Source organism: Epinephelus lanceolatus, chromosome 10, assembly GCF_041903045.1.
Source record: "Epinephelus lanceolatus isolate andai-2023 chromosome 10, ASM4190304v1, whole genome shotgun sequence".
Lineage (NCBI taxonomy): Eukaryota > Metazoa > Chordata > Actinopteri > Perciformes > Serranidae > Epinephelus > Epinephelus lanceolatus.
Window position 1 is genome coordinate 26934266 of NC_135743.1, and position 14520 is coordinate 26948785.

General features: G+C 40.6%; 1 protein-coding gene across 9 annotated transcripts in view; it reads left to right on the forward strand.

Moving 5' to 3' along the window:
• The first annotated feature begins 1515 nt into the window (after positions 1-1515).
• The window catches only part of LOC117265748 (protein MTSS 1-like), a 51000-nt gene continuing 37995 nt past the window's right edge, over positions 1516-14520 (forward strand). For 5 of the 9 annotated variants that reach the window (XM_033640417.2, XM_033640423.2, XM_033640420.2 and 2 more), the window contains exons 1-3: positions 1675-2032; positions 3996-4057; positions 9739-9812. In XM_033640417.2, coding sequence (XP_033496308.1) covers positions 1961-2032; positions 3996-4057; positions 9739-9812 — 208 coding nt within the window. In that variant the 5' untranslated portion in view covers positions 1675-1960. Of the gene's footprint in view, positions 2033-3995; positions 4058-9738; positions 9813-14520 lie in introns of all 9 variants that reach the window. The other 4 variants (XM_033640419.2, XM_078171899.1, XM_033640422.2 and 1 more) reach the window with 1 other exon arrangement.

The following is a 14520-nucleotide window of genomic DNA, read 5'->3' on the forward strand; positions in this document are numbered from 1 at the left end:
CCTGTCCTTGAGCAGTCCCCTATCTCCAACATCCCTCCATTTAATACATGTATAGGTCCTGTATGTGCAAATGTGTGTATTTTAGGCCTGTGTGTATATGGCAGGTAAAAGAAAAGGAACTTCCCATCAGGGATTAATAAGGTATGTCTTCTTCTTCACCTAAGCACAGGAAACATTTACTGCTTGTGTGTCAAATCAATTCAGCAACACAAATGAAGTTTAACTGCATATGTTTGTGCATATTGTCACATCACACTGAGATACTTGATATAGACGTTGATGTATCTTGAGGATGTAGCTGTGGTTGTCATTAATCACTCAACTAGTCAGCATTCCTTACCCTAACTACACATCTATACACTATTTAACCAGGTTTACAGGCATTTTTCCACCACAAAGTGTTGCTGGAGCTGGCAGGATGCTGCAATACTCCAATTTTTATCATAAGTTTACAATGTCAATGTTAATTAAAGACATTACACTGTATTTCTGCAGCATTACAGGTTATTGCTTGTGTTAAATAATATGTATACAGTATGTATGCACACAGAGTATTTAAGTGAATTAATGTCACATAATATTTTTGTGTTTAAAAGCTGAGGAGTGCAACAGTTATTACACATTTGTAGGGATAACATGGCAGATTTTGACAGAAAGCTCAGTGCTAGTTATAATGCCCATGCAGCCCACACCAGAAACGATCATCATGATTGATTCACTATTGTTTAGTTCAATAATTGGATGACATTACCATTCATACTACACCATATTACATTATAACCCCCTGCAGTAATTTTATGTTGTCATTTTCGTGTCAGCCACTGGATGTCGCCCGGTATCTACAACTGCTCAACTTTACCATGTTTAACCAATGTTTACACATAAATAGTAAAGCGATGGCATCAACAAAAAATGTTGGTGGCGCTTTCCAATATTGTGCTTGTCTCGTGCACCTTCAACACAAGAAATTTAAAAAGAAGGAAATACCTTGTTACACGGAAAAAGTAAAAAAAAAAAAAAAAAAGTCAAGTTATCTTATTTAGACTAGTTCATGCATTTAGTATTTGCATTTAGCTGTGTGGTACAATATAATACAATACAGGTGAAAAACATAAAGCAACTCGTGAACGCGCCTTACGTCCCCTGTGCTCGTTCATTCACTGCTCACCTCTGCATCTCCCATCATCACAGAGTCAAGTCAAACAGAATACCACCGGAAGTCCTGCTGGTATTCCTTCACAATAAAAATATGTCAAAAGGTAAAACTTAAATTTAAAGTTTAACATGGAGCTTTTCGTGTTTGATTTAACACCCGTGTTAGACAAATGCTATTTCATTATTTCCATTATATTCAGTCCCAATTCTATGACAGAGACTGTTCCCATTAGGGCGACTTTAAAACCTTCATCAATTAGACGTTTTATTTTGATGTAAAATATAAACCGGAAGTACGTGTTTTCTGTATTGAGACAGGCTTGTTCGTTTCTCGTCTTGCTTTTCTTCTCTCACTCAGTCAGTGTTGAGAAGGCAGCAAGAACACCCGTGAGTGTCGGCATTTACCTGTCAAGATACGGAATAACGCACCACCTTAACATTTGGATTATTTCTAGTTTCGACTAGCAAACTGCTAAAGATTATCTCCACGGTCCAGCCATGGGTGTGACCGGGGCGGCATGGAGGGGAGAGGGGGATTTAAATTTCCCTTTCGTCCCAACAGCGTCTTTTGATTTGAAGTAAACGGTGCACCACAGCAGGACCGAGCGGTGTTTTCTTGACATCTTTGACTGACTTAAAAGTTGTTGTTCGTCGATTTCGGAACAGCAGAATCTTTATACACGGGTTTGCTTGTTTTTGTTGATATTTTTTGGAGTATTTTTTTCCGTGTTTTCCTGGAGAGCGGAGGTGGCGAACTGAGAGCGGCTCATCGAGTCGGGACTGACCACTGGAGTTGGTCCTGAAAATGGAGGCTGTTATCGAGAAGGAATGCAGCGCGCTTGGAGGACTCTTCCAAACTGTTATCACAGACATGAAGGTAAGACAAATGAAGTTTGCGACACGACTTATGTTACCTGAGAGCCGATTAGCGACCCTAAAAACTATGTATCCCGGCCGGTTAACTTCCCAAACATCAGTCTGTAGTTGTAAACGTGGATTTCCTCCAACGGTTAAGCTAATCAATTAACGTTAGGTCAACCAACGGTAACCTACCGTTAGCCATACACGGTGTCAGACCTCTGAACCCTACTAAAACCCACACAAATTACTCTATATTAAGTTATAAATTGATAAGCAAAATGGAGTAGAGCTGAGTTACTTTAAAACAATATGTTCAGCTGTTGTTTATGATAGTGTTTCTGCCTTTCTATATGTTAACCTTTCGTTTTGTTGCACCTAGCGAACACTTTATAATTGACTGCACTCCCTCCATTTTGTTCTACTGGAAAACCATTTTTACATTCACTTGTTCCACTTTGAAGTGGATGCAGCAGCCAACATTGGATACAGACTAAGTAGGGCAATCATCACACTCCAAACTAGGGCATCTTATTTTGATAACAAACCTTATCTCTATTACAGCTTGGCTGATGAGACAATTAGCAATTTCCCAGCTGTTGTACTTGCCTGAAGGAATTCCGGAATGTAGCTGTCAGGGTAGAAAATTACCCGCAGGGTCTGAAGGCTTTGACATGTGTAGGTCAAATGGCCAGCCATGGAGTCTACTGGAGTCATAAAGTTTGTTATGAATACTGCTCAGACATTCAGCACTTCTCTCTCAGCTCCCATGTCTCACACTTGGCTAGGTGGTTCATGGTTCCCCTGTCTCTTTAACTTTCAGGTAACTGTGCTGGCAGACAATCCATGAAATATGCAAATGCTTCGTGTATTTGTTTTGTTTGCACATAAGAATCACACATTTCCAGGTTTGTTTTTTGCAGAGCTACAGATGGGGTTGTGTACTCAAAAAATAAAGTGACAGCTCACTAAACCGGAGCTGTCAACAAGATGAGCAAGAAAGGATGGGAGCTGTGCAGAGGAAACCTTTTTTGCCATGGTGCTGGAGTGTTTGGTATCTGTGCTGAAGCAGGCAGCGCCTCTATAGAGACAGAGGTAGACTGACTGTGCAGAGATAGATATAAGTCACATGCAGAGAGAGCAAAGATCATAAAAAACCAAAGTGATGTAAGGGAGAGCAGGAGACAAATAACAGGAGAGAGAAAGTAAGAGGTACTGAAGGTAGAGAGAGTTGAGTTGGTTGTTGGGTGTAATGTTTGACAGCACAACATGACATTCCTCAGACCCCTGACAGTAGTAGCACATCAGTGACAAACATGTGCTTGTGCGATATTCATCACTTTATCCGGTGCTGTCTTACTACCACGTTAGCCTCCTCTTTTCGATGCATTAGACCACTTGTTCTCTCTGTGATGGCTTTGATAGAAGGCTCTTCAGCTATTTTCAGCCTAGGACCTGAATTAGGTAAATTTAGAGTCCCATCGGGAACAAAGCTCATTATACCATAGCAATAGTGCTCTTGTTGTGTGGGGATCTTTCAAAAGAGGCCTGTGACCCATTTTGCAACCTAACACAAGCAGGACATGAACAGTAAGTCTATTCTCCTGTTAGCAGAAAACCAAATAGGAGCAAAATAAAAACCAACTGTATGGAAATTTGGAGGTAATGTGTTATAACAAGTTATACTGTGTTCAAACAAAACCTCTTGCTTATCAACCCTACCAAACAAAATTTCATCCTGTAACTTAAATCAGACTCCCTCAGGTCTACTGGCAACAAGATGGAAAATGTATTTGGGGGGGTGTGATAGAACTGGGTTACAGGTATTGGCAAACCTGAGCCTTGGTTAGTTCTGCTTAACCCTGCAGGTGAGGTGAGGCATCAGTGTGGCCTCATGTTGATCGAGCTGTTACGTAACTGTGGGAACAGTGAAATCTGTGTTGATGATTGTGTCATGTGTTTGTGTCTCTTTTCCCCCACAGAGCAGCTACCCTATTTGGGAGGACTTTATCAACAAGGCTGGCAAACTGCAGTCGCAGCTCAGGTGAGACCGTGTTTATGTGCACGTACAACACATTTGTGTGCTTCTGTGTGTTTTATTGATACAGGAAACTTAAATTACAGTTTTGCAGTACTTCTAATGTATAAATGCACATTAATCAGGATTCTCTTTTGCAGATTTTCTGAAGATTTTGTGCTAAATTTGCATGGACTATAGATTCACAGATGCTTAACCACAACTTTTCAGGAAAATGGCACTGTGATTGTTGCACAACATCTGAGATAACCCATGATGACCCCCTTATAAACCAAATAATCTCATTCCATAAACTGATTTTGTGTTGTATATGGGCCTTAACATTAGACGTCATTGTAAGTTTCCTTCCGAAGATGGGCCACGTGTCCTCAGACAGACAAGTAATGACAGTTCACATAAAAGTCTAATTTCTTAACAGTACTGTCCAGCGGTCATTTTGTGTCCCTCTCCCCCATCTAGTCTTCTTTAAGCCTGATTTATTTCTAATGCTGTAAATTTGCACACCTCCTGTCCAAAATTATTCCAAGTCCTCAGCTAACAATGGATGCCAATCCCAGTCACCTCTCCTAGTTGGTTTTAAGTGGCCACGTGTCAAGAGACAAACAACTCATGACAGCTGAAATAAAAGCTTATTGTCAAGCAAGCACTGTAAATATGGATGTCCTGTGGTCTAAATTATTCTTTGATTAACAATGCATGGCAGTTCTCTAGCCATTTAAGTGTCCACGTGTCCTGAGACAGACTAATAGTGACAGTTGTATAAAGGCTAGGGGACTGAACAATACTTTCCAGGGACCACTCAGTGTCTCATTCTTCCATTTTCTCAGTATTAAGGCTGATTAATGGTGATATGTTATTCAAGTGTGTCCGTCATTCGGGGGTTAAATATGTGACCCTGCCATGCTAAAGCTCAGGGGGAGTATTTGTGGCCTTGTTGCTAATGACTGGTTGTTTGGCAGTAGGGTGTCCGTGTGTCTGGGCACCTGGGGCAATGATAAAAGAACAAATCTACCAGTAATTGTACTGGCGAAAAGGTGAGTTGAACCTACTGTATGGCAGTGAGATGTTTTTCCACAGTTATAATAGGATAGTGGCATTTTGATGATGGAGATGTTTGTGAAAAGTTGCCGTCTGTCTAATATTGATATGTTACAATTTCTGATCACTGTCTTATACTATGACCTATTCATTTTAGGGCATCACACCACTTTTAAGCACAGTTACTTCTTCACAGGATGAGTTGGGTGTCATTCATAGAAAGACAACCATGTTTTAGTGTTTTAGGCTAACCTTTGCCCGATTGAGGTTGTCTTACACCCTGCTCCAGGCTTGCAGTGGTTGTGGCATATGGCTGGCTGTAACGATGCCCTTGCTGCTGAAGCGCTAATAAGAGTGTGCTATCTGGGTTTGCTCGTGGTGACCTACAAATAGGCTTTTTCTGTCTGCTTTAAAGCCTGTCTCCAGCCACTAAAACTTTGGCCAAACTAGCCCCTTTGACTACAGCATAACCCCCCCTCCCCCCCCCAAGGACCTCTGTAATCTGCCTGGGGACTGGGCAACACACACACGTACACACACATATACACACAGTCAAACACAAACACACCCACCTTCCCTCCTTGGCCTGGATAAGTGACTAGCCAGCAATGGTAGCGGCATATGTCTCTGTGTGTAATGACGTCCTATGGCAGACTACTCTGTAATTTAGACCCTCTGCTCCCCTCTCACAAAGCAACTAGGAAATCAACCAATTACAGTGTTGGGCCTGTTCTGTCATTTTTTGGTCCAAATGTGGTGTTTTTTTTTCTGCCCATTCTGGTTTTAAGCAGCCATCACACACACACACACACACACACACACACACACACGTGCACGTGCACTGAACAGCTTTGAAGAAAGAGGGCAGGGTGGAATATGGCCTAGCTGATTTCTAATCACAGTCCTCTTTTAACTTTTCAGTATTTGGTCTGTTTGGTGGGTCATGGTTGATGCAGCTGTGGCAGAGCTAGGCGTACACACAGTCCTCCGTCCCTCTGATGCTAATTTTGTGAAGAAGCAGACCACCTCAAAACTCGAAATTCAGCTAGTGAGCTGTATGGTTGTAAATCTTATTTGGGTTCGAGATGGAGTCTTAAAATATTTAGATGATAAATGGACAAGTAGATTAATAGATGGATGGGTTGTGGTGATGGGTACTTTAAGTAATTTCCATATTTATTAAATTTGTATCCATCACAAAAAATTGAACATACGAACAAGGTCCATAATGAACACCGAAGTGAAAATGCAGGTAGGGTTAAGGTAAGCCTACCTTTCTGTGCTGCACACACTGTAGAGATTAGCAATGATACACAAGCTCGACACTACATTGCAAATAAATTTGGTTTATTTTTGTCAAAATACTTCCAAACATCACTCTTACCCCTCGTAGCCATTCTGCCTGTAACATTAGATTGAGTGATGCCAGACTGAAAATGTCTAATGTTATCTGCGTCTGTGCAGAGCTCTCATTTGTGCTATATGGAACTGTGCACATATTCATAGATAGCGGTTACATCACTGCATCCCTTCCAGAAGAATGTAAACTTCTAATATAGAACAGGGTCAGCTTACATTTATATTTATATATTTATTTTTGCATCTTTCACAAAGCAGAAAGGAATGTGATTACTTACGCTTTAATTGCGGAGTGGGCAGACTAACAGACAGACATACAGTACAAACATAGCCTATATATAACATCTAAAGCACACTCAAAGCACTATCTTCATAATGAGTCGTGGTATGTTTTGCCTCAAACAAGTGGAGTTAAACACAACATCTTTCTATGATTCAGATTTATTACAGTCACATTCCAGTTTCTGTTGAACTAAGAATAGATGGGGGCAGCAGTGCTGAATGTGTCATTGTCAGAAAGAGCACTCTGCTGCTGTACTACACCAGGGTCTATGGGGAGTTTGGATAGGCTTGGCCAAGGCCTTGCTGAATAGATATGTTAAAGGCATTTGTCTTGACTCCAGGATAGGGGCATTTGCAGATTTTAAGGCCAGTGGTAGCAGTCAGGTCATTTTTTTTTCATACAGCCACAGATGTCTTGAGGCTTTTTGGGTAACTGTCAGAGCGAAAATTAAAACCAGTTATTCTGCCTTTAGTGTATTAATTTATCTATTTAGAGGATACCTAATTTCACTGTCGATTGAGCCAGAAAATTCAGAAAAGATTTTGAATGTTTGTTATTTTTCAATGCTGCCTATTTTACAATTCTCTGTGGAATGTAAAACTATGTTTTTCCTTTATGTTGACAACTTCTTTGAGGTTGTGCTGATAGGAGTTGAAAGTGTAGTGAACCGGTTCAATAGTTTGGCATTTTCCTTGTAAAAGCATGGAACAGATTACAGCAGATAATCACTGCTTGTAATTGCAAACTACTGCACATTGTGCTTCAGTGGGCTGGGGCCTCTGATAGTAAAAGCAGGCTTCTGTTAAAACCACTTCCCGCACAAACCTGTTTTGGATTAATAAATTAAACTTGACTGAACAAGACTTTGCTGCCAGTGCATGTAAAATCTAATCCACAGACCAATGTGTACATGGTATAAATTTGTGGAGACAGATATCAGTTGGAGGTTGCTCCGGTGGCCGCACTCACTGGGCTTTAAATAGAAAGGAATCTGTGTGTGCCTGTGCGTATGTTTCTTTTTCCACTTGCAGGACACACCCTTGGATCTTCTAGTCAGCTCTGCAACAACACAGCACTTATTAGCCAATAGTTTATTAAGTTTTTGGGTGATAAAGGAGGTAACTGTTCTAACACTGACTAAATGCTAAGACTTGGCTGTCCCTAGAAGAATATTTAGGCCACAGACTACGGTTTGTATCAGTGTTGTTTATCAGTCAATCAGCTGTGCTCTGTTTTCCCTTTCTGTAAAGCTTGTAGGAGGCCCCTCTGAGATGTTATCTGTAAATCCATGAAGCATCTAACAACTTTCACATCTTGAGACAGTACTGTGCAGCTAACCATTAGGAACTAAACACAACAAACCCTCAGTCTATATAGAGATCTTTTCCATACGCAAGTCATTTTAAGAGCTCACAACAAAGTGGCTGTATGGTTAGCACTGGTCCTGGATTGGAACCCCAGGGAGCCCCAGTGTCCTTGCACACCAAATGACATGCATCAAGAGACTACTCCAAGGATTTAGCATTGTACTTGTATAACAATACCGTACACACAATGGAAAGTTTTTAAAAGGCATCAAAACTGATGCAGCAGAGCCAGAAATATTGTCTTTGCTGGCTGGCAGCTACATGGTCCGAATGCCGCTCAACTGCCGACAGTTCGGCTGGAGAGTTGGGTATGCTAGTAGCAGCTACAGCAAGCTTAGAAACGTAGATGCATAATGGTGTTGGAATATCAACAATTAAAAACACCTGTGTTCCACCTGCAAGTCAAACTTAAGAGTCACCACCAACCTGTGTTAAGCTATTGTTTCGTGCAGTTGTGAAATCTGTCTTTATGGAAATTCACAAGTTGTGTCATGATGGGTTTTTGTTGGCCCTTGGAACTGTTGGTCATGGAAAGTGTTTACAAATAAGGTACTCAAGGTTAGAACATGCTGTTATACCTTGGAAAATTTCCGAGCAATTGTGTTTCTTTTTTTAGCATGCATGATGACTGATAGGTTGTCTTGTCTCTGTCAAGGAGATCAGATATCACATACAATCACATGCACACACATACACACAAGGAACGTCCTCTTCATACCTATGATCTTAATCATGGGAGGCCCTGTTGTTTCTGAATTAGGTAAGTCAGTATTTGCCAGGTAAAGCCGCCAGCTAACCTGCCAATGAGGCAATCTGTTGCCAGCTAGCAAAGCAGTTGGTCAGTCAGGCAGCCAGACAGCAAGATGGTGTCTATAATGAGTAAAACAAAAAGTAATCTTACACCAAGCTTCCACTACATTTTTATGACAGATTGAATTTTGCCCTTTCTCCAGTCTGATATGTATAAGCACTATTTTATACTGCAATAAATATTTGGTAAACCATTCAAGATGACAGAGATGCAGGTATAAGTTGTTAACCTCCCACAGGCCCGTTTTCCATTTTAGAGCTGAACTGGGTAGATCCCACATTGATCCCTCCATTGACCTGTAAGTGCAGCAAACGCAGCTCAAGAGCTGCTTTGCTGAGCCGGACAGATTCCAGCGGTCTCTAAGTAATCACATAGACATTCCTCGCCCAGCAGGGCATGGGGCATTAGGTTTTAACTTACTCACACACTCACATTACATACAGACACTATCAAACATACTTAAATTTTCACATTATCAGGGTTGATGTAAGCTTCATTATCGTAAGTGCAGCACATGTGGATACACATGCAAAAGATGTTTTTTTTTCTCTGCCTTGCAGAGCAAAACAAGTTCTGATATGTGTTTTTCTTAATCTGAATAGTTTATGTCTGCCTGCCAACACTTGAATGTAATTACTTCAGTTTATCAGCCACCTGTGTTTATGTAACCTCTGAATGATTCAAAGTGCTGCCTCTGCCATCATTATTGCTCTGGGATTTTCTCCGTTTATGTGTACAGTTTTTATTTTTTTTATAGTGTTTGACATCAGCAAAGTGTGATGTGTTTTTTTTTTTCATACTGAACCGCTGTCTTCCTTTTTTCTCCCAGGGCGACGGTGGTCGCTGTGGCTGCTTTCCTGGATGCCTTTCAGAAAGTGGCTGACCTGGCTACCAACTCACGAGGTAAGAAGAGGCTAGAGTGTATGAACATTGGTTTTCTACACAAAATCTTTTTCTGATCCCTTCAAGGGATCTGTCATTTTCAGTCTTGATGGACACTGTGTAGCACAGTGCTGATAGGTTAACTCTGTTTAATGGTATGTGTGTCTGGGCACCTATGTGTCAGTATGTTTGTCTGTGTAGCCCTACTATGCAAGTCAAGTCTTTCACCCCACTGTGCTGAGAAGTTCTGTGGGTTGTTTGCTTTATCGTATGGGTAGTAAATCCGTCACTATGCTGTTTGAAGCTCGGCTGCTGGCTTTGTCTTCGACCTCTACCCCCCCCTTTTCCCCTGCTCTTTACCCTGCCACCCCCCACATACACTCCACCTCTGCTACATCTGGACTCTCCGGTGGAGTTTACTTCAACTCTGTGTGCGCATAAGAGGGAAAGAGGGAGAGTGAGAGATCTCATCCCTCTCTAGCTTTGACACCTCCAGCCCTGCTTCATACTATTAATACTATTAATAGGTACTGAGACAGACACACACATTTATCATCTCACTCACTGCAGAGAGCAAGAGAGGGGGGAGAGAGATGGGGGAGCACAGGGAGTCATCATTCTCTCTCTCCCTCTTTCTCTTTCTCTGTCTAAGACACACAGTATAAATGTTTGCTGCGAAGGAGTCAGATTCAGTCAGCTGAAGAGAGTTGCGTCATCTCTCATCTGCTCTTTCATCACTTTCTCTCTCCATTCTCTCTACGTATTGTATCTTAGCGTAGCAGTATCGCATAACACCCTTATCGTTTTTGTCCTCTGTTGCTCAGGCTTGGCTATACACTGGAGCTCTTCAGCATAGAGGCAAGCATGGATAATGTGATATAATGCACTGTTGGCTGACATGTTGCTATCTGTAGATGCACAGATGCATAACCTGTCCACATGATAATTGTACCCGGGTAATATAATAAGTTTGACTACCTGGATTATAGATGATATTTTCCATTAAGGTTCCAGCTGTATCTTTTCACATTCCTAAAATGTTTATATTAAACCCTATACCTCAGATTGGTGAGGCACATTGTAGGGCACCATATTTCTCTCCGCCACTTATGCCTGTAAGCCTTTTATTTAGCTTATCACATTCTGTACGAGCTTATGAATGCTTTGACACCTTAATGGTTTTTGATATGTGTATCTTTATCTTCTTATCTGTATTATTCTTTATCTTTAAATAATGGAATTTGTAATGCTTTTTTGACTGGTTCAGTGCCCATAACACCCCTCAGCTTGATTTATTATTTGCAGTAGTTCAAATGTCTGGAGAAAATACTAGTTTTACATCTAATAGATCTAACAGCAGCCCCATCACACACAAACACGCACGCACATGGGAACACACATATGCTCTGACAGCTGCTGTAATGACCAACATGTGTTGTAGAGAGAGTAACTTTACTATCAAGTAAGGATGTCAGAGTTTTTTTTTAATTTGTTTGCTTTCTTGTTTTGATGTATTGAGCTTATTTAGGGGCCCCCTAAACAGTTGCTTGAAGGCAGGAGAGTGAGTCTGAAAGAAAGTTTTTTCCTTATTACTAAAGTTAACTCATTTTAAAGATGCTAGCAATATAGTTTTTTCCAGTTTCTGGTAGCTCAGAGGCAAGAAAAATTGCACTGAATTTTAGGTCAGCTCCCACAACAGGCCACAATATCTCTTTGCAAAAGAAAAATCTTTTTGAGAACTTGATCTCTGGAGTCTAATTTACTGAGGAGTCATTTGTCACCAAACCAAAGTGCTCTGTTGGAATCTACTGTATCTACAAAACAGTTATGTACATGTAATGAACCTCCAGACATGCCCGAGGTATCCGCCTCTCCTCTGTGAAGATATCAGCTTACTGTATTGTTCGCCTACAAAGCAGAAGAGCAAGGAATACTTTCTGAAGACATCACGGCCCGCATGTGTCTCTGTGTGTGTGCTTGCTACAGTAGCTTTGATGTTTAAGATCATCTGCGTGGTTTTGTGTCTAGATCAGATAAAGGATGGACTGACCGACACACTGTTTTCTGTTTGCTCATCATGCTGAGGACACATTATACACACACAGATGATGACTTCTTTCTTTGATTCTGTCTATCTTTCTCCATCTTGTTGCTTCTTGTCCTTGTGTGTGACTCCAAGTCCTAACCTTCTTCACACAGCCATCACCATGGTGACAGCGTGGAAATCAGGTGTTTGCGGATCAAAAGTGTCTATGTGTGTGTGTTATGGGGCTAAAGTAAAAAAGGAAACAGCCCTTCTTCTCTCTACCACCACACCACACAGACAGCCTACTGTAAACATTCTTATAATAAAAATAAAGGCACACAAACATGAAAGTAACCAGAGACTTGACCATGCACGTGTCAAAGGTTGTTTAGTCGCTTAATCAGGAGAACAAGGCTTTGGGCCGCCTTTGTAAATGGTTGTACTGTCTTATAGTTTTGCAGATATTGGCAGTGATGGTAGCTCATAAAAATTCAAGGGCTGATCACTAAACTCAGAAGACTTTGATATGTAACAGCGGTTATGTTTATAGTGTTAAGATGAAAGTTTCTCCAGAACTCTTTTATCAGTGTTATCATTGAAGTAGCGTGATTGAAAGACACATTAACAGAAGTGAGTCTGCTCAAAAGATGAACCTTAGACTGCAATGTTGTGCTGTGTTGGCTTTTAAGAAATCTGACTCACTCAGTTCCCAATCAAAATAAAATCTGGACATGATTAACTCCTAATTAAACATTCTTTTGCAGTTATCATATAGGTAACCCCAAGCAAGACATGAACTTGATACATCTGTCTTTATACCAATAGTGCATCTGATGTTTTCTCTTCAGTCCTTGAATATATTTCTAGTCCTGAATACCAACTCAACACAGGACTTTTTCCATTTCTGACACCAGTATCTGCGCCTTACCAATACAGTTGTTTAATTGTCGTCACAGGTTAAATATATGCATGGAAGGTTCAAGCTCTTCTGAAATACCTCATGATTTCATTAAATTTAGGCTATTAAGAGACTAAAATAACAGGAAAACGCCTTATTCACAGAGGCTGACCTTTTGCCAAGATTTCTCTTTGAATTCATAAACATCTACTGGGTCTCAACTATGGTCTATGGTCTATTCACAACTTTTTTCGTATCTTCCTGGCAAAAATGATTAGTTCCAGTGTTATTAAATTAGAATGTTACTCATGCAATGTCATTATCAGTGTTGACAGGCTGTTGGGATTGTTCTCTCTCGTGCCTGCTCAGCAGCTGTGTAAGTAATATTCAGTCATTGTGTCATCTGTTGATTCAGATGAAGCTAGCTGACCATTGGAAATAATCAATTGTGCAGAATCACATAACCTCTGTGCTTTATTCTGTTAACTCTTCTTCTTGTAAAATACCTAACAGGCAACAACCTAACCACAACATTATAATCTTAACAATAATGCAAGTGGTCTTTGATTAAAATATGCCTGTTGATTTAAGGTGAAAAATTTGTGTCAGCACTATAGCGATGGTTGTTTCATACAAAACGCTCTGGGTTGTGAAACAATCTCCCAGTGTAAACTTCAGTAAATGCTCATTGCATGAGCTAAGCACTGTGGCGTAGTAAAAATCTTCAGCTGAGTTTGGGAAACAGGCCAACAAAAGACTGTAGCTTCATATAATTATCAGCATGCTGTTTGTGTTCCTGCATTTGTTTAAGTGATTTATTTGAACTGATGTATGAAAGCCAGATGTATTCATAAACATGAGCAGAGGAGAAGAATCCTGCAAAATTGCAGCGTTGGGACAGTTTTTGCAGTACATGGACCAGGTTGAGAACACCCAATCAGAGGATAGTTAGGGTTAAGAAATGAGGATTAAGATGCAAGAATTAATGCGTATTACCAAAATAAACTCACGCTGATTGCATACGTTTCTTGTTATTGTGAAGAATTGTAAAGGTAAAGTCCGGCTTACAGGTTTACAGTTGAGTGAAATAAAATAACTGGAATGCCAAGTGGAGAATGACTGAATAAAAGAAAGAAAGAAAGACTTAAGTTTCCAGACAAAGCCTTTTCTTTTCCTCTGTTGTGCTCTATTATTCAGAGTCTACTGGAGCTGACAGTGAACACAGACACAGCAGACTGGATCTGCTTGCTTTGGTAGAACTCACACATATAATTACGTACAGCAGTATACACGAATAAATAGAGAGCTACGCACTCATAACCATAGATTCTCACACACCTGTACACATTCAGATGTGTTCATGTACATTCACAGACACACACAGAGACAGAGGATTAGCCGAAACCACCTGTTTCGCTGGGCTCTGTTGTGGTCTGTTCAGATTTGGACTTTCTCCACGCACAAAGGACTCACTTTGCTTTGTTGTCTCGGTCTGATAAAGTACATTGAAGTGTGCTCTGGCATCTCCCCACTGCCTCACGTTTCTTCTTGTTTTCCAGCTACATTTTTGAACTTCTGTGCAAATGTGCACAGCTTTTATTCTTCATGTGTTGCCTGACAAATTATTCTTCACGCTATTCTTAGAATGTAAGGGTTTACTTTACATTTTCATACAAATTCAGTTTCCCTCGAAACGAAGCTGCCCTTTCCCTGAGGACATTTATTCATCCAGTTGTTTGTACTCTGCCTCTCTCTTTTGTATTTGCAGCTTTGTTTGCTTTAGCTGTAGGTGTGTAGTACAGAAA